This window comes from Phoenix dactylifera, chromosome 13, assembly GCF_009389715.1.
Source record: "Phoenix dactylifera cultivar Barhee BC4 chromosome 13, palm_55x_up_171113_PBpolish2nd_filt_p, whole genome shotgun sequence".
Classification (NCBI taxonomy): domain Eukaryota; kingdom Viridiplantae; phylum Streptophyta; class Magnoliopsida; order Arecales; family Arecaceae; genus Phoenix; species Phoenix dactylifera.
This window is the reverse complement of record NC_052404.1, coordinates 4,771,415-4,797,659: the sequence shown is the minus strand read 5'-3', so window position 1 is coordinate 4,797,659 and position 26,245 is coordinate 4,771,415. Positions and strand designations below refer to the sequence as shown.

Genomic DNA, 26,245 nt, shown 5'->3' with positions numbered 1-26,245 from the left:
AAAATATCAAACACGAAGTGCCCCAATAAGAACTACGGGAAGCAAAGCGGACAGAATGATACCATCCTGTTGCCGGGTTCTCTCTATTCGGGAGAGGAGAAGCGGCAAGCCCGCCCAGCGACGGCCAATAATATTTATATAGAATCCTCTTGCACGTGCATTGCACGCTCTAGGGTATGAGGATATTTATATTGTTTTATAAATCCTTTTTTTAAATTATTTTCATTATGTTTTTTTTTAATTTTCGCATAATATTGTTTGCAATGTAATCATTATTTTAAATATATTTTTAATTTATAATTTTAATTAATAATATTATTTAAATTCTTAAACCTAATTTTTGTTATTCTAATATATTTTATAATCTAAAAATATTTTTTACTTGTAAGTAGCAAGGGTAATATTTTAGTTACTTGTAAGAGCTTCAAATTTTTGAACTTGTTATTTGACCAGGATGGACATGATGGATAAGAAAAATTGGAACTATGGCCTTCCTACCCCTTTCTCCCCATCTCATGCTTCCCTTTTCGAGAAATTATACCTGACACTACATGCATCAACGAGGCTGTGCACCCACAATGACCCTATCTCGTTCCTATGGCCAATCATCAAGACGAGCATGTGATGAATAGAGCCATTGAAATGAGATCAGATAATTGGCGTGGTGCACAACCACACGGTGAATGCAGTTTAGAGTAATTTTTTCTCTTTTTATTTCCGCGGGATTTTTCCAAACAGGCCTAAGTTCATATCTAACTACTCTAATGAAAAGATATAATTCTTGATAGTCGTTTATGACAATTACCTGCTATTGCCGCTAAATTCTGCACCAGGTGGGCGGCTACTTGGTGTGCTTTGAGGTCGGGTGAACCGAGAGAAGTAAGTCGGATGGCCGAGTGAGGAAAAGATGAAAGCCACCAAGGCCACCTATAAGAATCAGCATTGCCAAAAAGTTTCCGGCGGAAAACTTTTTGATGTTTAAGTCAGAATAGTAGAGTAACGGTGTAGAAAGAAAATTTATCGAGTGAAATCTCTAAATGAACTACTGAGAATCCTCGGGCACCCTTTATATAGAGTAGAATACTAATCCATTACCTAATTTGGCGCAACATGCCCTAACTACATCGTATGGTCGGTTGCACATTACAACGTAGTAATCGTCCTACGTGAGCAGCACGCGATGGCAATTATGCCGATCATGCATTGACTATAGTGTCGTTGTAACTATAGTCTTTATTAGCACAAGTAGAGTGACACCTCAAATAATACTGGAGATCAAAGAGATTAGTCTAAACCGAGGTATATCCAATATTTTTTTCCATTACGTGCAACGAGGAAAAAACTAACAAACTAAAATTTTAAGTAGAGCATGCGCTGGAGTGGCAGCTTTAGGTAATGAATGACAATCTCAAGGAGTATCTGCCAATAATAGTTTGCTCAATCTATGATGCTGCGGGAGCTGGCTCCTGGTTGTCCCGAATATCCCCTAGTCCCTAATGAAGGGAAAGTGTTTGTGTCTATAAATATCAACAGCATGCTCTCCTTGCTCCAACTATTCTCGACCACCACCTACGTCATGCTTTCCTAGGACTATGCAATAAGAACAAGAATCACCTCAGGTATTGTAACAACCTAGGACCTCACCTCAGGTATTTTTAACAACCCAGGACCTCATCCAAAATACCTAGCCTTTAACACCTACGTCATGTTTTCCTCGATGCGCTCATCAACTAGGACTATGTAAAAAGAACAAGAATCACCTCAAGTATTGTAACAATCCAGAGTTGTTCAAACTCCGACGTCCTCATCAGGCTAACACTACAGAAAATGTGAGTTTTGCCGACTATGTTTTCCTGACGCTAGGGAAAGCGTCGGGAAAGTTTGGCTCAGCGCCAACCTTTGCCGACGCTTTGATCTAGCGTCGGTAAATCTGCAACAACAACGATGCTTCAGAGCATCGTTACAACTTTGAGAACAATGACGCTTTTAAGCGTCGTTATAAAACATAAAACCCCAACCGTCGCCAGGCCCCCTCTCCTCATTTTCTATCAGTCGATGCCCTAGCTACGCGCCGTCGACCTCCTCCTCCTCCTCCTCTTTGTTTTTTAACGCTCGCTCGGCCCCCTCTCCTCATACTCTCTCGGTTGAGCCCCATCCCTAGCCCCGATCGGCAATCAAAGATTCGCTTCTCCGCCGCCGTCGACCTCGCGCCGTCTGAGGTAAGCCTCCCTTCTCCTTCTCTTTCTCCTCCTCCTCCTCCTCCTCCTCTTTGTTTTCTTCTTATTTTTAACGCTCGCCCGGCCCCTCTCCTCATCCTCTCTCGGTCGATGCCCTAGCTACGTGCCAACATTTGACCTCCATCCCGAGACCTAGCTACTCCGCCGCCGTCGACCTCGCCGTCGTCTGAGGTAAGTGATCCTTTTCCTTCAAAATTAATGACACTCGACAACATTTTCTTTCAACAAATTAGAAATTACCAACCTGCAATAACCCATTCATTTTTGTACATTTGGTGTCTGCAGCCAGTAACAGGCCTCCGCAAAGCTTTCCTGCATTATTTCATTTCTAATTCATTTTTATACGTCTCACAACTTTATGATAGCCTAATTTCGTATTGGTATGAACAAGAAAGATCCGGTTTCTTCTTATTTAAATTTCTGGTTGTTTCTTCTTTTCCTTTTAAGGGTTGCTTTTTTATGTCATGTGCAAGATGATTCTTCTTCTTGTTCATGAGTCCATTTGACATGCCACAAATCTGATGGCAGACTCTATCTAATTTTTGGTTTTAAAGAATTTGTCTAGATCTTAAGATTAGGTCATGTCTATAGTATGGTTAGCTAGTTCCTTTGCTTCTTTTCTTTTTATGCATAGTTCCTTTTTCCTTGCATGCTGTCTGTCTTCGGAGCACTGGTGGGCTTTAGAAAATGTTTGAAGTTAATAATATACCAATGGTGTAGCTCTGTCTTTAAAGTTAGGGAGGTGGAAGTATTGATCTCCAACTAGTTCCTGAAATTGTCTCTTTTTTTTGTGTGTGAGAACTGGTTTGAAGGGGCCTATGACTGTGTATATAGTTGAAAAGCTCCATTGCATGGATTTCTATAGGAGGGATTGAGAGGACCAGGGGATAATTGATGTGCTGGATTTTTAATGATTAAGAAGGGGGTTGGTGTAATGGTTGTGGATCTTGGAATGCCATCATTGCATGTGCCTCCACATGCCTTCCAATTCTAGTAGTGGTGGCAGATTTTGAAACTTGGGATAATGATGGAGAATAACACTTATTGTCAAGAATTCCAGCCACTTTCTGATTTTTTTTTTAATTTTTTCTTTTGTTTTCTTGAAGGGTGGAACCTGGAACTGCCCTAAACTGTTGGCTTTGAGAAGGGGTGATAGGGTACTATAGCTTTGACCCCAAACAAAAGCACAAACTTTTGACCCACAAAACTGGTCTCTCTATTTAAACACAACTTAAAGCTGTAGGGCTTTATCTTAGCATTGCTGTGGGATGGCTGAAACTGGTCTTTGCACTTTGTCCAGAAAAGGTTTGATCTACGTTCCATTTTTCCAGCAAAGTCTTTCATAAGCAAGAAAAGTCTCACTCCTTGTAGCCCCAGCTGAAGGAAACAAGGTAGTGCCAATTCACTGGCAAAACAAGATTAGACGCTTTCTGACAAAAGCAATATGGTGCTTTGCCTAATCACAGATGCATTGATCAAAGATATTAATTACTTAATATTAATTATTATAATTTTTATAATATTGATATAATATATTAATGGTATATTAGTATACCCATTTTTCACTGAATTAAGAATTCTTATTCATAAATTTCAACTTAAGATCATGCCTGTGATCTTAGATACCCAATCCCAAGGATGGATATTCCATCGCTAGGTTGGCGATAATTGAAAAATAGAGATAATTTGGAATCACTGCCATGTGAGATCATCATAGTATAATCAAACGAGGTGATCTCATCATATCCATCTATATTATTTTTTAATCTTGGGATGTTTATCCCATACCAAACGCCCCCAAAGGTAAAGTAGATGAAATTTTTGTAACTATAGGCATGTATTAACATGGTGTTAAAATTGAATCCTAAACGTGTGGGAGCAGCATGGGCAAAAAAAAAGAAGAATTGAACTTGAGATGGAGAAGCGAGGGGAAGTTGTTGCAAAAAAGTTATGCCAATTGATTTATAGCAGTAGAACTGGAATGGTTGCTCCATGCTCATAAACGTATTATGTGGAATCTTTGTATGCCGATACTCGTTTAATTCTCAAAGTAACTTTTCTCAACTTGCTTAGCATATACGTGCCATCAGAAATTTATGGATGCTGCTTCTTTTCATTTATTTGACCGGACAGATGCACACAACTTGTATGTTGGATTTGAATTCTCATTATAGAGCTTCTCTCTCTTGTTACATTTATTGTCCTGTTTAGTTGTTACTTCTTAAATTGTGTAGGATATCTGACATATGCTAATGCAATATAAATTTTCAGAATTATGTTTAGACATGAGATTATGTTATGGTTGTGTATTCATTAGGCACATTTGCTTGACAGCCTCCAGAAGGAAAAGATACTTGAGTCAAAGTCTGCAATACTAATCACATCTTTTATTATATTCTACGATCGGAATATTGATACTTTTATAAATTACTTTGGCATTAAATTACTTTTATAAATTATTTCTATACTTTTATTAACTAATATTGATTCTTTTTATGCATACTAGATTACAACATGCCGCGAGGGAAAACGTTTTCAGAGATATTGAGTTTCAGCACACATCCGTGGGATCTACCTTTTGATCGTTCCCAGCAGCCCGATGAGTCTCATACTCAGTCCGGGTCCCAGTCTGCGCATTGGCGCCACCTGCAGATTGTCCAGACACGGATGACGTGGATGTCCTGGGTATTTTGATTTACAGTTTTTATATTAATTTCTCTTACAATCTAACTGATTTTAAATCATTTGCCTTTAATGGACTTCTTATTTTATAGATGGACTGGGGAGAGTGAGGAGAACACGAGGGCCCACTCGAGCACGGGACGTATGGACCCTACCTGAGGATGAGAAGATTGTCGTCCATTGCCAACGAACTGGGGCAGCCCATCAAGAATGCTGCAAGCATTTTATCCACGTTTTTAGGATCGGTTGCGCGGGAAGGGACAATTGTGTCCGCTCAACTATACGAAAATGGAATGAAATGTTTCCTTCGGTATAAGGTGAGCTTCTTAGAGTTGTTGAGGTAAAGAATTGAAGCTGCTTACTATCTTCAATTATTTTTGGTTTAAACATTGATATAACATTTTTGACTTTGATGTAGAAAAAGTTTGTTCCTTCCTGCCAAATAGCCATGATGGGTGCTAAAGTCCGTCAACCGCAAATGGAAAGAATATAAGGCGAAGCTAAAGGCGGATTGGAAGCACGAGGGCATGACTGAAGAGGAGGTGGCCCGTTGTTGTCCTCCAGATGTAAATTTCTCATCAGTGGAGGGAGCTTGTCCACTACTGGTTTCCGAGAGAGCTCAGGTTGTGTATATTTTTTCAATACCTTATATTGTATTTACTATTATTATAGATTAGAAATTTATACATTGTATTAATTACATTGTTTATTGTTTTTCGAGGAAGACATATTCCAATATTGGTAGAGCTGCTCGAGCATCACAGACTGTTCCCTCATACTTTAGGCTCCATGAGTTATGCGAGGCGTAGAGCCGAATTCGTAAGTTTTTTTGAAAACTCTTTAAATTTATCTTAAATTATTCTATCATATAGCATGTATACTCTTGAAATATACTTTTTGTTGTAGATGGATGATAATGGGAGGGAGCCTGGTAGGGTGGAGTTTTATAAGATGACTCACACCCACCGAGATGGCAGCTTTGTTCGGGAGGAGTCCAGAGATATAGTTGTATGTATTCATCTTTGACTTGTGCCGTATTTTTTTTTTTGGTTCTAATATTGGCATACATTAATTTGAATTTTTTTTGAGAGATGTAGGATACGGCAACAAATCTTATTTCAGAGCGCGTCAGAGGGTCATCATCATCCGACGCGACTAATCATATTGAAGCTCAAGTGCTAGCTGAATTGATGGGCCCAGAGCATTAATGGGCGAGTGAGGGGTTACGGCGTTGGAGTTACCCCCCACTCAGTTATCTTCAGTGGGCACATATACAAGAAATGCTAGAGAATCTAGTAACACTGCAGAAGTTCGTCATCTTCAAGCAACTATTGAAGAGTTGAAGCAAAACCAAGCAAATTTGCAAGCTCAGCTTACGAATATTTCATCAATGTTACAATGATTTCTGCCTTCTCAGGTAAATAACTATATATATTTGAATACTTTACATATTATCAATTATGATATATGAGTTAATGTATCACATTATTCCAAACTTCTAAGGTTTCTCTTTTTTTTTTTTTGTAGATTTCTGATACTTCAAACGCTTGTAGAGATGATGATGGAGCTGAATTCCATCCCTGATGCATTCTAGATATCTTTAATGAGTTTGATATGTATATGTTTTTTATTTTTCAGAAGTACATTGTAATTTGAAACTTTGTAAGCAAATTTTTAATCAGATATTACAATATTCACAATTCGAATGATCTGAGTGGTTTGTATTAATGTATCAATGCAATACAGGTTCATATTGTTATAATGTATGTATCAATGTAATACAGGTTCATATTGTTATAATGTATGTTTTGTAATTTGTGTTTTATAATATGAATTGGTTTTTTATTTTTTTTCAAAAAAAAGCAATTCCCCGACGCTTTTAAGCGTCGGCAAAGGACACAGTGCCCGCACCCGCAAGCTTATGCCGACGCTTCAAATAATTATGTTAGCGTCGGCAAATGAGGATATGCCGACGCTTTAAAGCGTTGCAAATTAGCGACGCTATAAAGCGTCGGGAAAAACCAGGAGCTAACCCGTAGGGAACTTTTTCGACGGGCTATCACCGACGCTAATAAGCATCGGTAAATGCTGGTTTTTGCCGACGCTTTCTCCCTGCGTCGGCAAAAACTATTTCCACTCTGGTATGTCCGACGCTTTGACGACGAGGGGCATTGCGTCGGTGGTACTTTAGCCGACGCTAAAAAGCGTCGCTAAAGGTCCAACAAAGCGCCGGGATAGCTACTTTTTTCTGTAGTGTAAGGATTCAAATCCATTCAAATCCATTCATAAGCACCACGATCAGTCCATGGTCAGCCTCTATGAACTCATACCGCAGTGTCTCCTAGTCTACATAGGCTATCAACTGAGTTCGCTCTGATACCATTTGTAATAACATAAGACCTCACTCAAAATGGCTAGTCGAAAGATATTTTTGAGATTCTTAGTCCTGTAAGAGTATCCAAGATCTCCTCGACGAATAACTAATGTAGGATTAAACACATGCCCGCACGGGTCCTCACAGGTATTGTTGAATATATTCTTTGGACTCATGCTAGTCAAGGTCAACAACTCCTTGTGGAGAAGGCTTGTTCTAGAAGATCTCATAGTGCCATGTACTTGAAGATGCATGCAGCAACTTTGAACTGGGAACAACCGTGATGTACTCCAAATGCATCAAGGGGGACATCTTCAATGGCCTGAAGATGGACCTCATCTCATATGCTGCGGAGCTCTTAGATTCCAATTCCAACAACGAGCAGCTCATTGGATCTCGACCTCCACATCTGTGGTGGAGAGACTTGTCAAGATGTGGAACTGGCCAGAAGACCATGCCAAATAAAAGAGCAGGAAATGCATGGCGAAGAGCTTGTTAAAGCTCGTCGAGAAGAAGTACAATGCACTCATGACTAGGGATTGGTGCTATTGAATATATATCATCCTTGTTATACACTGGATGGAACACTGATACTAGACATGTTGGGATCCCTCCAAAGATGGTAGTCATTGACCATGCAAATTATTAGTTCTCGACCTTAATCAATGTGGCATTTCAATTCTATTTCCAACTTTACTGGACCATCATATTCCTGCCTATTTGCACTACATCCTGACACTTATGGGATCATCTAGATGGATGTCATGTGGATTACTTGATGGATGAAAAGAGAATTTTAGATAGGTTCCCATGTAACATATGACAAATCTAGTGGAGTTCGGTCTGGGTAGGCGGAATGATTGTCGATAATATATAGAGGTATAGATGGAGTGGTGCTAACTTGATTTGAAGCAACAAAAAATCCAAGAATCTGTGAGAGCTGGACTTTCGGTCTGCTAACAAAGAGTTGCGACATTAGGGATAACATGAGTGGTTGCCATAATGAGGAAAGTGAAAATCATGGGATATAACTATTGGAATTGCCAGAAGGACATGGAGGCCAAATCTGGATAGTTACTGGCAATAAAAGTAGATGTTACATTGAAAGGTGTTGTACAAAAACTAAGTTGTTTCTTAAAAGAATGATCCCCTTACAATCAAACACCTATCGTTTACCTTTATCTTATCTTTGCATTTATCTTTATTTACATTACCTTAGGTTACCCTTAGTTCATAGTTCTTAGCCTAAACTCTTAGCCTTGGCTATCTCCTCATCCTCTGAGAAGGTGGTGCTTCGGTACTGAAAGTTCTTGAAGCTTAATGCGTCAGGACCCATGCGACCATACCTTTACCTCTTTCTGGTTTTAGACACTGATGACACGTCTGTGCAATTGCTCGACCCAGCCAAAGATGCTCGCAACCCATCTGCCTAATGGAAAGGAATACCAAGACGTCTTTTCTTGTACGCTAAGTAGAACTGCAAGGGTAGCTATCGAGATTCCACCATGAAGGAGAAATGATGCTCAATCATCATGGCTGCTAGGAAGTCACAACGTTGAAGAACCTCAAAGTTCCCAGATTGGACTGAGTAGATAGGGTTCTCTAGCTCTACGAGAAATTGAAGTTCTTGGCAATCAGACTAGCTTTACTCAGGCAGAAATCATCCATTTGCCAGGTATTTCTTGGCAAGATATAGTCACGCAGTTAAAATTTTATATGGACAAGAGCCAGCATGATTTATTGGAAGCCGTTACAAGTGGCCAAGGCCATTTATGAACCCAAATTGCTAAACAGGTTGAGAGACTTGCTTCTATTCTATTGGTTGACAACAAGCGCCACAGCATAGTCTAGAGTATCCTATGGTGAATTCAGGTGGCCATATCTCTAGCCCATCAAGCCCTTCAGCATGGAAATGTCAAAATCTTCAAGAAGCGTAACTTTTAAAGACTAATGGCCTATGAGAAAGGTAAGGTTGAGTATTGTTCTGGTGAGTTCTCAAGATCTAAAGATCGAGGCAAAGGAGAAATGACTCCTCAAGTGAACATAGGATTAGAGAGTCAAACCAAATATATAGTCATAGATGGTTCGATCAATATCAGGATAACTTTCGAGTCTAAGATAGGCTTCAGCCATCCTGATCTATAGATGTCTTCTTGTAGGAATGTCGGTGAAGTTACGTAAACACTGGTTCGTACTATTAGAGTTGGTCATCCTCGTTGGACAACAGATGAGGGGCAATAGTTCAATCATCCTATAGCACACCCTATTTCTATTTTAAGGGTTGAGGAGCAACCACCCCAGCAGGTACCTTCGCCTCCCATCCAATAGCTAGACATACCAAACTTATATAGTGGGGGGTAATCCCAGGCTAGTCAAGGTGCCTACAGCATATATTATAACCCTTTATACCTATTGATGCTGGGCTAACCTAGGTAGCCAATTTGATCAAAGGCTAGCTAAGATGTGCTTGTTGGCCGCCTCTAAGGCCGATATATTGATAGCCATACCCAAACTAGTACAATCAAGTCTATGAGTTTCCTAGGGGTTACAAAGTCCCAAAATTCTCAAGATTCGTAGGAAATGATAATCTTTCAACAGTCAAGCATAATGGCTGGTTCTTAGTTCAATGCAGAGAGGTCAAGAACAACAATTTTTTGAAGCTCTCATTGTTTGTTACTTCACAAACCGGATCGGCCTTCATGTGGTATGTCAACTTACTACAAACTTTGTTTTGACTTAGCAAGATTTAGAAAGTCAATTCCATGAGTAATTTTATCACATCAAACTAGAGGTATCAATTGCTGATCTTGCTAGGTTGGTCAAACAACCTAGAGAGTCCGTGGAGCAGGACATGATCAGATGTAAAAGGGTCAGGAACTATTGCTACACTTCTTTGCATTAGGCCAACTTTGTCAAAATAGCACAAAATAATCTAAATTTAGGGTTAAAAAAAAAGGTTTGCTAGACTTGAGTTTTTAGATCTCTTCCAACTCAATACTCAAGTGGTCAAATATGAGGCTATTCTTGTGGAAGAGAAGCAAAAAAAGGCAACCAAGGGAACATACTGCAACATAGATTTGATGAAGATGATTGTAATGAAGTTGATGAATTTGAGAAGCATAGTTTTGATGAGATGAATGTAATGAGATTGACATGGCTGAGAACATGACCGGCAAACCATACATTTATAAGTTTTCTATAGGCCAACTGTTCAAAATTGACCAGTTGCAGGATTGTTTGTTCTGAAGGATGATATGAAATATCCTTCCAACATTACCAAAAGGGATCTGATATTTGATCACCTTATGAAGGATAAACATATATGGTGATATGATGACAAGATACCTCCATCCAAAGAATTGAAAGAGTAAGAAAGTGACAGAACAAGCGGAGCCACTACATTGGTAATTGCATTATTTTCCACAATGTAATTCAAAAGATGATTGCAGATGGTAGACTGAAGTTTCCAGAAAATGATAGGGGGTAATGCTTGTTGAGGGCAACCCATTCTTTGAGGTAGATGTTAATACGACTTCAGCAGATATGGAAACTCCATTGCTAGAAAGAAAAAGAGTAGGGAATGAACATGCCAATATAAACAAAATTTTGGTCAGAGACAGGCTTGTCCTTGAGTTTTAGTGGAAGAAGAAATTTAAGGAACTAATTAAGAATAGGAACTTTCTCTACATCGACGCCCCTTGCGATCATTGTAATAAGAAAATATGGTTTGATTTGAGACCGGAAGAATTGGTTATACTAAGAATATTTTTGCTACGGATCTAAGCAGTTTGATACCAAGCACCGTCAAAGAAAGGAATCATCATCTCATGTTGGGAGTTCTTATAGAGAGAGGCAGATCAAGTTCTAGAGAGTTGTAAAGAAAGGAAAGGTCCAGCTGATGAGAGAAAATATATAGAAATCTTCAGCTAATCAAAAAAAGATCGGTCTTAAGATTACCATAACTGGCAAAGGAGATGTACATTTGAATCGATTGGTCGAGAAGCCCTTGCAACCACTATGCTAAAAAAGCTTGCAGAACAAAAGATGGAAGTGAGTATTCTTAAGTCTACCATCCATGGTATTTAGTCCAACAAAAGAGGTATCATTTTCCTTGCCATTATTATCAATCGTGGTACTTGACGATTTATTTTAGGTGTTGTATTTTTAAGGGCAATTCTTTTTCGTTAAATTTCACGTAGCATTATAGTCTGCAGTATTCTAATCAACTAAGGCTATTTAGTTTCTTGCAGCTAGAAATCTCTTTGCAATAAAAATTGCATGTAAATAGAGTTGCAGCAATTGTAGTTAGATGGAGCTGAATTTTAGTTATTTGGATGCTTCAAGATTCAGAATGCATATAACATTTTCATTTTCAATTAAAGTCCTCTATTTGTTCCAATTCTAAAATCTAACAAAGATTAAACAGGATATACTCAGAATTTCCCATGTTCATGTGCATATGTGATTGGAGAAATTATATGGCTATCATGATTATAAGTCCTTGACTTGGCTAATTCAGTCACATATTAGCTCTTTGGGACAATTCATCAAATACCCTTTGGAACTAATCTCTCGTGCTGGCTTTTCTCGAGGCAATAAATAGCTCGTTGCAAGTGAGGACACTGAGGTTGATGGAGGCCTCAACATGCTTCCAGAGCATGGGAAAGGTGAGGCCAAGCTTTGGAGGAGTGCAACAGCACCAATGGGAAAAAACAGACCATGGCAAATGAATTATAAATTTTAGACTTGTTTTCTTTGCAATGTGAAACATTTTTGATATTTCATAAGCAAAAATGCTAAAATAAAATTGTTGCAATGAGATTTTGAAATATTCTCCCATAGAGAAACTTTTTCTAATGATGTCTATAGGATTATAGATTGAGTGCTTGACTTTAGCTTGATAATCCACTCAAGTAGGCCTTATGATATGGCTTGATATAATTTTTGAATTTTGATCTATATATAGTTGAATTCACACATATAGAAGGCAAAAGAGAGAATACTAAGCACGTATTTCAAGAATAAAACCATGAAGAGCTTGAGCTTAACCACCCTCTTAAATGAATGGCTTAATGCATGGTTCCACAGTTCCTTTGTGCTTTATAATAGAACCTTGATACAAGAGAGAGAGAATGATATATTCCAACTATGAACTATAAGTGTATGCTTTCCAATGATAGTAAATAAATGGCTTAATGAGTAAACATGTGGTTGAAATAGATAACGAGTAACTACCTTTTGACCTATATATCTAAGAAACGAACAAATTTAAATTAAAGTAGTTTCAGGAAGGAAGCGGCTTTCCTTCAAGAAAAAATTTGACAAGTACAAGTGCTCGAAGTGCTTGGTAGCTCGGAACCTCATGCCCAGCTCCTCTAACAGTAGCAAATGTTAAGTTATCATCATAAATAACACTATATCCACCAACCTGTCCATAATATTAAAAAAAGAGAAAGTGAGAGAAGTTAGTGTAGTTGCTTGAGTGGAGTTTTATTACTATAAGATCATTGAATTCCATGAAAACTCTTAGTCTACTCTTAATTCTTTAAATACAACTTTAATAGTAAAAGACTTTTAGGATTTTTAGTGGCATTTGTATAAGATCATCATAATTAATTGAACTATGTGATTTTTTGAGGAAAAGATAGGTAATAAATATGGTTCCAAAATTCATTAATAACTCATTTTAATTATATATTTGTAAATATGGATTGATGGAGCCAAATTCATTAGATTTAAGTTGGAAAGGAGAAATTTGAAAAAGGGAGAAGCAAAAATATCATGCTATTGCTTAATAGGCCTCTTGTAAATTAGAATAACTTGATGTATTCTCATAAGGAATTATAATTACTTTGCATAATAGCAAGCATTGACCTCTTCCTCACTATATAAAGTCATTCATTGATAGCTAAAATTTTTCTTTAGATTTTATGGATGAGTTCACCATCCTAAATTTTTAAGGATAACCATTAAAATAGTTGAAAAGAATATCAAATTCTTCAAACAAAATTCAAGGATGATGACTTCATTAGAACAAGAGGAAAATTAGATAAGTGATCCTAAATTACCATTAAAAAGAGATTGAAAAGGAGGCATCGGCTTCTTTCCAAGACAATGAAGAAAAATGTGAAAGAACCAATTAGGCTAATTGCATTTGAAGAGGACTTTTTATTGGAGCATAAGACTTCAAACCATTGTTATCAAATTTTGTGTGATGTGTGTTTTTGATATATAACAAATATCATTGTTTAGGTTTTACAAAAGAAATTATGTTATAACATTACATACTTACCGATTAGCTTAATTACCTTTTTGTTTTGTTTAATATTTTTGTATGTGTATATGTAAAGGGTTAACTGAGAAAATCTATTGACTTCATTAAGCCAAATGTTAGATGAATAGTTTACCTCCTTATTGATAAACCATGGTTGCCACTCAGTTTTTACTAGAAGATTTAGTTGATTGAGAGAATATCTCGATGAAGTGACAGGAACCCGTCCATCAACATCTCCGCTGCATTTAACATGACAAAGAAACTAATTGCCTATTTATCATGATTTATAACTATTATTAATTCAAAAATATCTATAAATTTTTAAAATATGATAACTTTGTAGAAAATGAATTCATTCATATTACCTATACACCCAAACTCGTATATCATTAGCCATGCATTCCTTGATAAGTGGTAAGACCGTGTAAGGGCTATCTGTCCATTGCATAAAATGCCTGCATCATAATATTGTTGGATTAAAACACATTTAATAAAATTAAATGTAATCCTAAAACTTGAAAGGATATTCAAAATATTAAGTATTATTTTCCATCCTCATGTCTGTAGCTCTACATATTTGAAACTTGTAAGTAATTTAAGGTGACAATTGAATAGGTATCAAGAAATCTTCAACAAATATTAAGTGCTACCTCAATGAAAGAATAAAAAATGTACCATTGAAATTTATATTGTTATAGAACAGTTCAACGATTCCCTGAAGTTGTAACTTAAAATGCACCACTCATTTTGTTGTAACCCTTAAACACAATAATGCGCATACTTTATTTTTATATTTATGTACCATTGATCAAGTTTGTTTTGATCTAGTAATTACCCCTACCATCCATATTGTTGACCTTTGTCCTCACAAGAACATAAAAACCATTACAAATGAATGAGGAAGAGCAATCTTTTGCAAGTAATGACAATTCTAGCAGTGATTTTGGGTTGCATAATATGCCATCGAATGATTCCTATCTTTGCATAAACCGATTTATTTTAGGAGATGGAACAAATGAACCATAGTCAAAATAAGCACTTTTGTATCTCTTGTGATCCTAGTTATCAATAAAAACGAATGTCCAGCATTTCGTAGTTTATGCTTGTTCTTTCGTTCAAGGGGAAAGAAGTGAAGTTATAGCTTGGGTTGCATTAGCAATATTACCAATATTATCTCCCACTAAGTTCATCCATCTGACCCGTTCTCCTAAATTTATAAAAGGAAGACTAATGCAAATCTGAGATGTTTAAGATCTATGAGGAAAAGTGAGTTGGTAAATGCACAAATAATAGTAGGGAAGATCACTCCTTCGTAGTAAGAATAGGGTGGTAAGTCTTATTATGAAAAAGAACTCTTTTGAAGCTTAGTCAGTGTGTTTCATAAAAAGATATTTAATCAATATGACCACAATGGACACCCAATTCATAAGAAATAATAAGTGGACATCGCAATATATATGGGACCTGGTAAGGGTCCTTAACTTGGATGGAGGAAGCGTATCACCTAATAAAAATGAATTTTATGAAGCTATAGGGCACTGGTTTATTGTTTTTTCTTTTTTTCTCAGCAATTGGAGGATGTTATTCCTGAAACTAATAAAGTTAATTATCTATTAAAATATTAAAATGGATAAAAGCTTGTTACTATGATGGTCATAATTGCAAGGATATTCAAACAAGAGTGCAAGTGCAAATGTTCTAATGGTGATTAAATAAAATTGATGCACATGATGTAATGAGAAAAAAACTAATCCAATGGGAAATATTCCACTGGTCACATAATTAACCAAGCTCTAAAACAGTATTGTTCCACCCCTCCAAGTCCGAGTTCCAAGGCTTGGGACTAAAGTAGACTGAAGAACACTATTCCTCTTGATTTTTGTAGACCGGCCATGCTGCAAGATAATACTCTTCTTATTCAGAAGAAAAGGGAGTTCCTACATATCTATGTCATCATCTGAGCCTCACAAGGCTTTGCAGGCAAGGATACCCAAGTGAACAGAAAATTATTGGTTGGACCAGGTCCACCGGCTCAGTGCTAGACCGGTCCAACCAGGTGTCAATATGCACAAAGACTGACAGAAAGGAAATAGAAGGCAAAGGGGAGCAATACAGGCATATTTGTGACATTGGCAATACCTGCAAGCAGACCAGGTGTAGTTGAGTTTGGTGACATTGGCATGAAAAGCCTCCTGCACCTCAGCAATGTTGAGATAAGCACTTACGTAGTCATCAGTGCATGGGTCGAAATTCTTAATCTGGATCACCCACAAAGTGATGAAGTTCCTTTAGAAAGCTTGAAGCTCGATTAAAGCAGCAGCAATAGGTGACAAGAAAAGGTGACAAACCGAGTATCTCTTAGGAGAAGGCGTGACGCCGGATGAGAAGCAGAGAGGAGCATAGATATTGTAGATGTCCAGCGTTTCGAAGACATTGTTGGTAACCTCCAACGCCTGATCACACTGCTTAGGCTGGTTAACAGCGTCCGGCGAGAAATTGCAGTACTTGTGGATTGCATCAATGGTCTCATCCGAGATCAGTGCATGTGTCCAGAAATAGTCGAACATCCCCTTGCTGTCTGTTTCGGCGTTGATCACTCCATTGCCAATCTAGCATTGTCCAATCTCAGTTTCAGTAACTGCAGCAAGATTAATACTACAAGAAGCTAGAGCTAAAGTTAATTGGATACCATGATGCCTCTGAGGTTGATGCTGGTATTGTTGTGTTGGAGAATGGTGTGAGCAAGCTGGGGCACATAGTGGCCACCATAGCTCTCCCCAGCTATAAAGAAATCTCTGCCTTTGTACTCTGGGAATCTCTCCATCCAGTTCTCCAGGAATACATAAGCATCCGCGGCCGTCCTGCTATCCCCACTCTTGTCGTAGTCTGAGGTGGTGTTGGAGTAGGAGAAGCCAACGCCCGCTGGGCTCTCCAAGAACAGCACATTAGCCACTGCAGCACCCAAAACATGATCACATACCAATATGAATGATTCTTAGAAATAAACAACTAATAACATCATCATGACATACTAAACAATACGTCACATAGCATCAACTATATATGTGAATGACTGTAGAAATTTAAGAAGAGTATCGAACATTAAAATTGAATCTGAATGCTTAACCAGACCTCTATTCCATGCATATGGATTTCTGAACAGCGTCTTGCCGTCGCTCATGACGCGGAAGGGGCCTAGCTCCTCCATCGCTCCGTATCCGAGAGACGAGCAGCCTGGCCCTGATAGCATCAAAAGAAGACAGAAGACAATTAAAGATTCATATGATGCAAGATAGTTTATAAATGATACTGTGGTTATTCACCTCCATTGAGCCAGAGAACCAGTGGTTTGGAAGAAGGATCAGCAGAAGCAGCAGCCTCGGCGAAGTAGTAGAAGAGAGCCCTTCCGGATTCCGCATCGACGGTGACATAGCCTCCATACTGATCAAAATCCACACCTTCAGGCTGGCCAGGCAACTTGCTGATCTTGTCATTCTCCTTCAACCCTTGCTGGGGATAAATTTTCGAAGATAGATTGGAGAAAAGAGTGGTGGTGGCATAAGAAGCAGCACCTGCAGCTGCTGCTCTCTTCAACTTGAACGCGTCGAAGTAGAGCTTGTTAAGGGCATCTCCTTGCCTCGTTGCATCATTTCTTGCTGTAATGGCTAAGAAGCAGAGCAACAAGCACAAAAGAACTCTCATCATCCTCCCTTCCTTCTCTATTCCTCTCCCTCAGTTCCTGGTGTCTCCTAAGGTCTAGATGTGGGGGAACTTGAACGTTTATATAGATTACCTCAGGATCAGATGATCTGATTTGAATTTTGTCACCAAACGATCACTTTTTTGTTCCAACTCTGGCCGGCCGCCTTCATCTCTAATACCACTTTGCTGAAATTTCTTTAGCACGAGAACAGAACTTTATATGGTCCAAGTCGTCTTAGCAGTCGAGAAATATTCTTCTAGAAATCAACAACTTTTGTAGCTGGTAGCTTGGATTTTCCAATCCGTGATGGGAGTAGTTTTTGATTTTCTAAATTCTAAAGCACCACCTCATCGTTAGGTCCGCCATCCAAACCTCTTTTGGCTTCAAAAGTTGGGAAAATTTGTCCATTTCGCTGTCGCCCTACAATTTCGTCGCCCAATGACCAATGAAGCCGGCTCTATCGGGATTTACGTTTAGATTTCCACTACCAAACCAATTTTTAAAAAGACAAAATCAACTTCGTAATCCAAGTATTCTTTTTTTTGAAAAAAAAAAGATAAACAGGTGTTACAAATTAAATGGCTGTTACAGTGGTTTCAAAAGGCTCTTATGTTAACTGGGTGTTGCACTAATATCCTCTAACCACGCATCTCCCTTAGTATCACTCTTATATAAAACTAGAGTATAGAATACATATAATATTTATTTAAACAAATAGATAACAATTGCTAGAGCAAGGATTTGAATCTTTAACCTCTTGTTTAACAACTACATGCTCTAACCACTATAGGGTGGAAAATATGGATGCAATGCCATATAGATAGTGATGTCCATCTGGCATTCAACATTATAGATGTCAAGAGTCACAACTAAACAAGAAAACGAAAACACTGGGGCTCACATCTATGAATAGCACCGTTCTGCACATGGCACAAGCGATCCCAAGGACAATTATATTCTTTATGAACATGGCATACTGCAATTGTGTTGCCATAGATCGCGGCCAAATAATGGAGAAATCGGCAAAGATGTCAAAAAGATATTCGTAGCAACATAGGTGAATTGAAGATGTAGATTTGGTAGCATCATGGATTGTTGAGTTATATTGTCGTCACGCCCTAAATTAGGAGAGTAACAAGCACTGCATGCCTATTGGACGGACCATCCAAGTATGCAAGGCTACTGATCAAATCATAATAATTCAGAGCAATAATAATAGTTCTTCAATCTTCGAAAATCATTCTTATAAATAAATATCCCGACGTTACAAGAGTCATAATGTTCCAACCAATTATTATCATTCAAACTGAATAAAATATTCAAAACTAAATTGAACTAAGCTAAACTAAACTAAGCTAGAAGTCCAAATGATCAAGTATCTCCAAGCAATCTAGCGCACTCTCACAAGTCCCAAGCAGTCATGATTTAGGATCTGAAAATAGAAAAAAATAATAATAAGCTACACTAGCCTAATAAGCAACACAGCGCATCAAAGTAGGATTTAAGCATACTAAATAAATAAACAATTAAATAACATGATACTAATTTGGAGGAAATCATATCTCAAATAATATACACATTATATATATATATATATGGTACTCGATCCAACATTAGGCTATGGTCATGTATCCCAATGGCATGGTTCATATAATAAAGATAAATAATGCACCAAATATCAGATAATAGATAATAAATATCACTATTTTAATCATTGGTGGCTTGATATTGAAACTAGTTTCTTGGATTACAGTTCGACAGGATCAATGTATAATCCTCATTGACGGGACCAAATCATACCTATGCTGAGAAGATATATATTATAAATTATCCGGTCAAATTTTTTAAAATTCATCCTACAAGAATATCGAAAAACATTACATATTTTAGAATTATTGTGGCAATAATAATAGCATACTTGATCCATTTAATAAACATAAAATAGAGATTATAATCAAATTTAACAAACTGAGGGCACTATAAAGCATACTTAAAGGGTTAAGTTACTTACCTCTTCTCGTTTCAAAATTCCACTTCAGTTAGATAAGTCGGCTTCATTTATTCAATGTCATTTGAATGAAATTAATTTTATTATTATCTTAGAACCAAGCACAATTAAAAATTGAGGTACTACTGGAGATACGACTTTATGCTCAACAAGAATGAAGGAGGATCGAGCTGGCCAAGCGGTAAGGCCCAACAATTCGATTTGGTCAAGTTCATTCCATCTGATTAAAGGCCAAACCAAAGTGCTAGTGACACAACAATCAAGAATGGCCAAATCTAGTAAAATCCAATAAGGGCTCGTTTGGTTCGCGGGAAAAGAAGGGGGGAAAGTGTGGTTAACGGGAAAGTAATGAGATGCCTCTTGTTTGGTTAGAGTTTTCAAAGGAGAGAGAAGGGAAAGTTGTATTCCCATGGGAATGTGATTCCCACATTTCATGGGAAAGTCTTTCCCATGAGAAACATGGGAAAGTTACTTTCCCATGAGGCGGGAATCACTCCATTTTTACTTTTTCCCAAAAAGTCCCTTCAGCATTAAAGAAGCATTAAAGAGGCATTGAAAATCTAATTTTTATTAAGGGCATAATAGGAATTATATATAACTTTCCTAGGAAAGTGGATGGCCAACCAAACATAAGCACCTTGGAAATTTGTCACTTTTCCATGATCAACCAAACATGCCAAAAGTACTTTCCTAGGCATCCTCTTCCTAGGAATTTGTTTTCCAGGAATTATATTCCTAGGAAGGAAAATGCTTCCCGCGAACCAAACGAGCCCTAAGGATCAAGGTGGAGGCCAATGCACTATCTGACAGCTAAGAGCCAGAACCATTCCACCGAGAACAATGTATGTTACAAGAGAGGAACCCTCTAGGGTCACCCACAAACTAAAGAGAGAAAAATCCTAGGAAAAGAGAGAAAAGAAGCGAGAGAGAGAGAGAGAGAGAGAGATAAAACTAAAAGGAGAAGAAGAAAAAGGGAAAGAAGAATAAGCAGAAGAGACAAAACCTCAGCCCAATGATGCCGGTGGTGGCCCACCATTGGAAAATGATAAGGAACACCAGTGTTCGGTGATAGGGCAGTTGGCGATGGAAAAAGAGAAGACAAAGAAAAAAGAATAGCCAAAAAATAGGGTTTTGGCCCTTTCGTCCCTATCTTCATGATCTCCAGTGGTGGGGCTCTAGCGACGGTCGAGAGTGGCATAAAGAACAAATCCCCATATTCAGCAACAAGCACCGACAACGAAGAAGGCTGGAAAAAAGAAAATAAAAGGGTTTTTGGATCTAAAAATAAGGGATAAACAACGTCTCTTATCCTTGGATTATTCTGGTGAAATCTCGGCCGGCGGCGGGCCCTATGATCAAGGAAGTGAAGACAAAAAGATCAAGGTTCTTACCTAGGATTCCAGCAAGGGCTTGGCTGCAATTTCTAGCGGCTGTAGTGAGCCTAAACCGTCGACAATCAAGAGAAGAAAAGTGAAGAAAGAGAGTGGTGGCTGTAGCAATCTTTGGTAATGAAAAAATTTGGGGCATTCAAGAGGAGAAAAGTGAAGAAAGAGTGTGGTGGTCGTAGCAATCTTTTTTTTTTTTTTTGCTAGGACGGGCGATTCATATTTGACGAGTACGAATATACCTAATAAAGTCAGAAAACAGAATATCTCGGAGTGCCCGAGACAGCTCCCCATTTGTAGCCCACACGGTACTACCCGTATGGCTGTCCACATAGGTGGCCACCCAATTTGCAACCCTATTAGCTTCACGGAAGACATGCTTGGCCTGAAAGGCTACTCAATCCCTCGTCATGGCCCAGATGTCACGAAGCAGAGGGTGGCCATCACCCGCACTCCTCGGACCCCCAGGATCTATCTGATAACTGTGGCCGAGTCGTCCTCTAGAATGACTGAGCGAACTCACAAACCTAGCCGGACATGTCGAAGGCCTGCCCACGCAGCCCTCAACTTTGCACCAGGAACTGAAACATCGAATAGCTGACAACCACCTGCTGCCATCACCCTTGCGTTCGGGTCCCTGATAATAATAAACCCTGCGCCACCCCGTGTACCTCCATCCGAGATAGATCCATCAAAATTGACCTTGAGGAAGCTCGGAGGTAGAGAACACCAAATGGGGTACTATCGGAGCAGGATGGGAACCCCAAATATTCCGAGCTGACAAAGGCCCTTCTGCTGATGTAATATGACTAATTTCCGCCACCTGCGTCCGGGCGCTCTCCACCACAAGCCCGGCGACATGCAATACTTACCAAACGTTCGAGCATTTCTTGCCAGCCAGATCTGGTAAGATGTGCAAGTCGCTCTAACGGCCTCTAGTCGTAACGATGGTGTACCCGCCCATCGACAGATGGCCTACAAAAATAGGTCCCTCTGGCTTCAAGCCTCCCTCGGGGTCCCTACCAGTCGCCAAGCCGCTCTCGCCCATGCACACTGAAACACCGCATGGTCCACCGTCTCATCAACACCGCAGATCCCGCACTCTAAGGGAATCCGTGGTCCATAACCACTGAGAACTGCTCTTGTTGGTAGGCTGTCCCAGACCGCCTTCCATAAGAACAGTGAAACCCTTGGGTGGAGGCTCAGGTGCCGGATCTATGCACAGTCCAGTACTGGCGCATGCTTCGGTCGGAGGACGCAAGAGATATCCCCCACCCTAACCCCAGTCCTGTGCAAGGTACTCCAAACTCGGATATCTGGACCTATACACCCTAGAACCAGCAAGAACCGGACCCTCTCGGCAAGATGCATCCCGAAGACCTAACTCAAGCTGACCTCATCCCATGCAGCCCTCCCAAGACAAAGAGGTCGCATACTCGTAGACCCTCTGCTACCCCGACATTGACCATGGTCGGCCAAAGCTGCAAGGCAAGGGTGTCCACCCATAGGTCCCCAGCCACATCGATGCTCAGCCCATCACCTATCACCCACCTCGTGTGTGCCGATACAGTTGGCAGAAACCTCGCTATCTCTCACCACATGAATGAACATCTTCGCCCACCCCTAGCCCACGCCGCCGCCCCGCCATAGCGGGCTGCCATAACCTGACCCCAGAACCCCTACGGCTCTAGCATGAAACGGGCTGCATGTCAGGCAGTGAGCGCCTCACGCCTCTCCAAAAGGGACAGATTTCCATGGCCACCCTTGCTAAAGGGTAGACAGATGCTCTCCTAGGCTACCAAATACACCCCATGACCACCTCCGTACGACCCCCACAAGAAGCCCTGAAGCATGCGCTCGATACTCATCAGCACAGTCTTCGGCACCACCGTGTTTACCATATGATAGGTGGGCATGGAGCCAAAGCTAAGTACTGATCTAACCAGCGTCAATCTGCCCATCATAAAAAGAGACGACGCCCTCCATCCCTCCAACCTATTTTAGACCCGTTGCACCAAATCAGTGCACTCAGCTACCCACAACCTCCCGCCTGTGATCGGTATGCCCAGGTAACTCCAGGTCCCGTCCTGCTTGGCATCTCGAGGATTCTAGGATCCCTCGCCTAACCCTGAGCTCTATGCTCGGGCTGAAAGTAATAGTAGACTTCTGGAGGTTCACTCTCTCCTCAGACGCGACGCAATAATCTGCCAACACCCTCCTAAGGGCCAGTACATCCACTACCCGCGCCCTGGCCAAGAGAAGGCAATCATCAGCAAAGAGTGAGTGTGATATCGAATGAGCCCCTGGGGCTGGGATATAGGCCCCTAGCTCCTGAGTCACACATGTGGCCTGTAATGCCCAAGACAAAATGTCAAAGCAGATAATAAACAAATACAGGGATAAAGGGCATCCCTATCGCAACCCCATTGTAGACTTAAAGAAGGGTGATAGCATACCATTGATCAGGAGCGAAAAACTCAGCCCCCGAACGCACCCCAACACCCACTCGATCCAGAGCCCATGAAACCCAAAGCTCTCCAAGGCCTGCTTGAGGAAGCTCCACCTAATCCTATCATAAGCTCGTTCCATGTCCAGCTTGACAGTCATCAAGCTTCGCCGCTTCGGGACCTGCTTAAGATCCTACATCATTTCTTGGGCCAACATGACATTGCCAGCAATATTCCTACCGCCCACAAAAGCACCTTGCTCTTGGCAGATACCGGGCAGCAAGGGCTTTATACGCCCCACCAAGATCCTTCCCACAATTTTATATAAGGTTGTGCACAAGCTAATGGGCATGAAGTAGCTCGACTCTGCCGCATCCTAGCACTTCGATATCAACGTAACGAAAGTAGTCTTCTGATCCTCCGGCATCCCAGCCCGACTGAAATAACACTGGACTGCCTCCACCACAGCAATCCGAATGATGCCCCAATATCGGCAGAAAAAGAAGGGGGGGAACCCATCTGGACCGGGAGCCTTATCCTCCACTAGCGCCCAAACCGCCTCCCGCATCTCCCTCTCAGTAGCAATCTTTAGTAATGGAAAAAACTGGGGCATTGGAGCTTTAAGTAAAGTGGACGCTGATCTTCGTTAGCCTCTGGCAAGTTTGTGGTGGACTTTTCCTTCTCTGTCCGTGTTCGAGCAGGCTCCGCCCTGTTTGGATATGGGGATGGGCCTTTGGGCTGTATATTTGGTGCTAGGCTGGGCCAAGAGGCTAGCCCGTTCAATGTGAGGCTGACCCTCACAATTGTAAAAGGCCAAAAAGGAACATTGTTCAAGACAAAGAACAACTTCAGTGTTTGGATCGGAATTTTGGGCTTATTAGCATACGATCAAAATAATAAAATAAAAAATGTGCAAGGAAACGCATTAAAACACTTGTACAATTAGGAAAATAACACAATTAGATTTTGTAAATATCAAAACAAATAAATGACACCTGCCAATATAACATCATCCACACGGGTGTGAATTTATTATGTGATCCACCAAGTTGACCAACGACCGATCCATGGGTACAAATTTTGGTATAAAGAAATTTAGGTAGTAAGCAGGTTGACTTAACCAATTTATTAAATGGATAGAGTTCAGATTTGGTGTTATGACCTACCTAACTTATCTTGACACGTTTAATAATTAGGCTGGATTGGCAAATTTACAACTAAGTCTATTAAAGACCTGTTTGACTATTTAAATCATTTAAGACCCTTTTAACCTATTTAAAACTCATTTAATCTATCTAAGCTTATCTGATACTAGATGGATTACATAGATCAGGTCAGATTATCTATTTAGGAAAGAGGTCAGGTTGTAACAAAAAGAAAAAAGAAAGAATATAAAGAGATCTAATTACCTATTTAAGGAAAATGTCAAGTTCGGTTTGGAATTTTTTGACTCATTTAATCAAAAGATCAGGTTCGTTGGAAGTTACCTGGCCCAATCTTAATCAATTGCCGTCCCTTACTAATCCCTAGTTTCCTAGTGCCCAAAATTATAATAGTAAATCCTTCAAGCTATCTATAAGTTTTTCATGATCTTTTAAGAGATATCCATAGAAAAGGTCATATATGCAATATATTAATATAAATAAAGACATTCTCATATTAGTTCCATGAGATTAATAAGGATTCTTTGTTCGAATAGACTGATTTAGCTTATGATACATATGTAATTATTAAAAGATAAGGAGTATATTTGCAATGTTAGCGTTTTGAGGTATTATACATGCAAAAGTCCAAAAGTGAAACCTCTATTGCTAAACCTTGAATACTTTCTCCCATAGTGCCGTTGGCTGAATATTTTTCTAGAAAAATTTTTAGTGAGATAAATTGAATGCATTTTTCTAAAAAAAGAGAATTTAGTGCCTTGACTTTAGCTAGATAATCCACTTAGAATTAGGCTCAGAATGCGGTTTGATTTAATATTTTTATAATTTTAATCTATACATAAACAAATTCAAATACATATAGGGTGAACAAGAGAAAATTTTAAATATGTAATATCTAAATAAAATCATAAAGTGCTTGAACTAAACTGCCCTTTCATATGAATGCCTTAATGCACTATTTCATATTTCCTTCATGCTCTAAACAGGATTTTGATTTTCATGCAAGATAAAAAAAAAATAGATATTCCACCGATATATTGCATGTGCATGGTTTGCAATGCTAGTAAATAAATAGCTAAAACCGACTTATTATGTGGTTGAAATAGACAAGTTAGCGTAGAAAATGACTTTCCATTAAGAACAAATTTGATGAGTACAAATGCTCGAACTACTTGATAGCTCAGAACCTCGTGTATTTTCAAGTAGGTTGCAACATCAAAACCCTTTTACATTTTTGTGATATTATAAATTTTAAAATAATCCAATTGCTATCCTTTTGTACTTTGTTACAATTTGCTATCTATTTTTTAGTGGGTTGCAGCTAATCACTATTCCCTGATTTGCCTCTACGAAGACCTTGTGTACATTTTCTACATAAATATATGCAGACATGATCAACCGTAGCCCCTAGATGTTTCTTTTTAATCCAATCCTCGATCCAAACATGTACATGTATAGGTTAATGGACAACTTGCGCATACGAGGGGGAAAAAAATATCATCCATGCATATCAAGCTTTAGAAATAAGGAGGTTCGTATAGATCTCTTCCACATAAGCCAACAAGCTGAGCTAAGGCTGGTTGCCAACCTTGGAAGACTTTGTTTCTTTTAAAAATGCAAAACTATATCAAAGCCATCTCACATTTCATTTTCCTTTCTTTCTTTCTTTCTTTCTTTCTTTCTTTTTTTGAAGTATAAGAGGGGGAGACCCAATTGCAATAGATTTTTATCAATGATGTGGATTCTCAATTTAGCATATCCATCATTGATTTTGGCTGGTAGGAGTGTATACCAACTAAGTTGAGCTTAAAGCCTCATGAGCTTGGCTCAACTTGGATTGGAAGCGACTTGACACGCCCCTCGCAGGTGTAGGAAGCCATGAATGGCCACAGTTTGCCTTCTCTAAAATGAGAGTGAAGTGGGTCTCCTTTAGAACCACCTATCTATTTTGTTCAACAATAATGCTGATAAA

The 26,245-nt window shown here is 39.3% G+C and overlaps 1 protein-coding gene across 1 annotated transcript; it reads right to left on the bottom strand.

The window, feature by feature from the left end:
* Positions 1–12,331: 12,331 nt before the first annotated feature.
* LOC103716440 (serine carboxypeptidase II-3-like) lies at positions 12,332–17,710 on the bottom strand. The gene is made up of 8 exons (XM_008804431.4): positions 16,891–17,710; positions 16,700–16,807; positions 16,257–16,519; positions 15,916–16,176; positions 15,707–15,825; positions 13,933–14,022; positions 13,701–13,806; positions 12,332–12,721 (listed from the first exon to the last, which is right to left on the bottom strand). Exons 1-8 carry the CDS (start codon positions 17,270–17,272, stop codon positions 12,578–12,580), a joined length of 1,473 nt encoding a protein of 490 aa, XP_008802653.3. The 5' UTR covers positions 17,273–17,710; the 3' UTR covers positions 12,332–12,577.
* Positions 17,711–26,245: the final 8,535 nt, after the last annotated feature.

Bases quoted from the DNA above. Each gene is read 5' to 3' on its own strand.
- LOC103716440 (XM_008804431.4), bottom strand. From the start codon at position 17,272: ATGATGAGAGTTCTTTTGTGCTTGTTGCTCTGCTTCTTAGCCATTACA. The intron at 14,023-15,706 runs GTATTGCCAATG...ATTATGATGCAG, and splicing joins TACACCTGGTCTGCTTGCAG to GCATTTTATGCAATGGACAG. The intron at 12,722-13,700 runs GTAAACTATTCA...TATTATGGACAG, and splicing joins CATGGTTTATCAATAAGGAG to GTTGGTGGATATAGTGTTAT.